This window comes from Syngnathus leptorhynchus, chromosome 15 (genome assembly GCF_054491065.1).
Source record: "Syngnathus leptorhynchus isolate UIUO chromosome 15, UIUO_Slep, whole genome shotgun sequence".
Classification (NCBI taxonomy): Eukaryota; Metazoa; Chordata; class Actinopteri; order Syngnathiformes; family Syngnathidae; genus Syngnathus; species Syngnathus leptorhynchus.
The window spans coordinates 9,248,146-9,251,747 of record NC_141209.1 but is presented as its reverse complement, the minus strand read 5'-3'; the positions used below and the strand labels follow the sequence as shown (position 1 = coordinate 9,251,747).

At 47.1% G+C, this 3,602-nt stretch overlaps 1 protein-coding gene across 1 annotated transcript; it reads left to right on the top strand.

Moving 5' to 3' along the window:
• foxi2 (forkhead box I2) lies at window positions 1-3,135 on the top strand. Its single transcript, XM_085931965.1, has 2 exons — window positions 1-818; window positions 1,562-3,135. The coding sequence occupies exons 1-2, from the start codon at window positions 146-148 to the stop codon at window positions 2,107-2,109; spliced, it is 1,221 nt and encodes a 406-aa protein (XP_085788091.1). The 5' UTR covers window positions 1-145; the 3' UTR covers window positions 2,110-3,135.
• The last annotated feature ends 467 nt before the right edge of the window (window positions 3,136-3,602 follow it).

Below are 3,602 nucleotides of genomic sequence, written 5' to 3'. Positions count from 1 at the left end.
TGGCTGCCGAGCTTTTTGCCATCGGGAGCGTCAATACAATTCAAAGAAGTTGTGCACGCCGCTTGACACTTGTTGAGAGAACCGGAGAAAAGAACACCTCTACCTCTGGCCGGCCGGCTCCACTGCACCCCCCTCTCCGGGAGTGATGATCGATCCCGAGTCCCACCGCCAAAACCACCAGAGCCAGCATCAGTCCTCCGCAGGCAAAGGCGCTCAGGAGGGCCCGGACATGGCCGTGTACTGCGACTCCCTGAGCGGCATGTACCACCACCACTACCACCATCACCATCATCCCACTCAACAACAGCAGCAGCAGCACACGCAGCAGCAGCACACGCAGCAGCCGCCTCAGAACCTTCAGCCCTCCGCTCACCGAGCCGCTGGCTTCAGCCTGGGCGAGTACGGATCCTCGCCCAGCCCGTACCTGTGGGGCGTCAACCCGGCCCCGGCTGCGGCGCCGTATCTGCACGCCGGTAGCCACTCCGCCCCCTTCGGCCCCCCGGCGTATGGCTCCCCGAGGCCGTTCCTGGGCGCGGGCTCAGCCGCCTTCGGCGGCCCGGAGCTGAGCTGGCTGTCAGTGGCCAGCCAGGAGGAGCTGCTGAAACTGGTGCGGCCGCCCTATTCGTACTCGGCGCTGATCGCCATGGCCATCCAGAACGCGCACGGCAAGAAGCTGACGCTGAGTCAGATCTACGCCTACGTGGCCGATAACTTCCCTTTCTACAAGAAAAGCAAGGCTGGATGGCAGAACTCCATCCGCCACAACCTGTCTCTCAACGACTGCTTCAAGAAGGTGCCACGCGACGAGGACGACCCCGGTACGTGAACGCACCACCCGCCGTCACGCCACTTCAAGGGCCGCTTCCCAGACTTGCCCAGAAAATTGGAAGCGTCTATACTTGTCCAGCACAACATCCAACTTGACAGCTGTTTATGACGTGCAGGGGGAGTCGCCTATCATCGTTCCAAACCCACCCGCGATTGGTGAAAATCCGCGATAAAGAGACCATACAAAACGTATTTTTTTAAAGTAGTTTAAGTCTTAACTTCACCCCCTGCACTTTCAAATATATTGAAATTGTATACATTGCAAACAAATAATGTAACATAAAACAAAATGTCCAAACATCTAAACAATTGCGGGAATACTTATACACAACCAATACGTATAAATATATATAAACTCAAATTAGATTCTTCAATTAAACACAAAAAATATTTGTGTAAGTATATAGGCAACGTTTACTCCATCATCGAAAAGCTGAGTCATAAATATTTTTACATCTAAAATTATTACACACAATCCAATCCAAATGTATCTATCTATTTAGCGCTTTCACAACAGCTTTCAAGTAACAATGCAGCAAGAGACATTTGAACCAGCCCAGTGAGGTACGGTTAAGCATCCTCAAAGTCCAACTTATTGTTTTTATTATAATGTAATGTAATTGTAATCCTGTTTATGCGCTGAATTGAAGGACGCATCATTGGAAAATGGCCGGCAAGAACACAGACTCCGGTCGAATGGCGTTTAAGACAAATGTGAATGTTTACACTCCAGGCAAAGGAAACTATTGGACGTTGGACCCCAACTGCGAGAAAATGTTTGACAACGGAAACTTCAGACGGAAAAGGAAGCGAAGGTCCGACCAGGCATCTACACCGGCCGCCAAGATGGAGGACGGCGCGCAGGTCCCCGCTCCCAAAGCCGCCGACACTCCTCAGCTCCCGGGCCCGCCCTCGCCCTCCGACATGGACGCCCTGAGCGAGAGCCTCAAGACGCCGTCGACGTCGTGCTTTAGCAACTTTTACAGCAGCATGTCCTCCTTGGGGGGAGCGGCAGCCCCTGGGAGCAGACAGGCGGGTCCACTGGGCCTGCTCAGTGAACTCTCCAGCAGGAACATTAGTGCCCTGCAGGCCCCGTACCCCGCAGGCGCCCAGCAGGACCTGGCGGCAGCGTCCGAGCACGGCGGCGAGGCTGCGCATGTCAACCGCAGCGTGTACTACAACGCCCTGGGAGGGGGGCAGGGCGGACAGTTCAACAGCCACTTGTACAACGGCTTCAGCGTCAACAGCCTCATCTACCCACGAGATGGGGCCGAGCTATAGGACGACGCCGCCGTTCCGGGCGACACTTCTCACAGCGAAAGCCGAAATCAGAACATCAACATTTCTGGTGTGTACCTAAGAGGTGTCTGGCGAATCAACAAGCACTTATCTCCCTTTGTTGATAAATGACATTAAAGACACTCGCTTGTAAATTGAGACGTGCGATGATGGTATGTTTCTTGCTCCCATTGAAGCATCTTTTGTTTGTTTAAAATGAACAGTCCAGCGGGTCTTCTTTCAAAGTTCTGCCTTGGTATGACTAGCTTTGGCTGATAGTTTGATGATGTCAAATGTTGGCTAGATGTTGAATAGGTCGAGGGTTGGCCAGATAAACCTCACATCGGCAAGTTTTGGCTGGATAAAATTGGTTTGGATTTAGCTTTTGGCTAGATCCAGATTTGGCTGAATGAAGTTTGAATATGTTAAGGTTTGCCTACCGAGAGTTCAGTTACTCTATGCCAATCTTTGGCAAGTTCGGATATGTCCAGTCAGACTTCCGTTTCAAGGCCGTGTCATTTCGTTGACATTATTGCCTGGTGTGAAGACGCAATGACCAAAAAAAAACCCTTCAAAGGCCGCCGCTTATTGAACTTGGAGAGGGTTAAAGAAATGCTCAGTGGTGGCCCAACATGTTCCAACCTGCCAAAGTTGCCGTTTATTTTTTATTTTTTTGAGCAGGGAGCCTCACGTTACCTCACATAGACGAGACGTCTCCTCTCCGCTTCGCATGCAGTAACCTTGTGTTTTTTTTCTGTCTTTCTCTTTTTGAGGCAACTTGATGACTGAAACGGGAGCACTGTGCCTCATATGAACAAACAAATTAAAATCTATTTTTTTAAATTATAGTTTGGAAATATTTATGCTATTTATACAGATAGGTGTTTTTTCTATTCTAGTTTGTCTTATGAAAATATATATTTGTATAGAAATTGTCTATGTATCAATCACTGTCGTTTGGTCTTTTTCTCAGGAGACAATCCTTCAACATTTCAACTTTTTCAAAATGTACACGCACAGACAGGCAGTTCGAACTGTGATGATTTAAATAAATGTTCTCATAACATCCACTTTGTTGTCGTATTTCATCTGCTGTTGCTCCTCTTGTACGTTTTGCGTTTAAGATGAGGTTTTTATTACATCCCAATTTTCTACACAAAGGAAAATTATTGTTAAAAAAAATCTAAATTAAAACTGATTATTTTGTATACCTGGTGATGCAAAAAAATAAAATCTAGTTAAAGTATGTACAATACAAACAATAGTTCTTAATTAATTATTGGAAATAATTATTTGAAGAAAATGTTCAAAATACTTTTACTAACTTTAGAAGTGTAAAGTGTCGAGCTGTAAATGATTCAACAACAATCTGCATTTAGTTGTTGAAAGAGTCTGTTTTAAGAGGGTGTGCACATTTGCGCAAACATTAATGGTGGAATAACAATTTGCTCGCAGTTGTTGTGTTACTAAATAAATTCAAATTCAGCTAAAAGTTA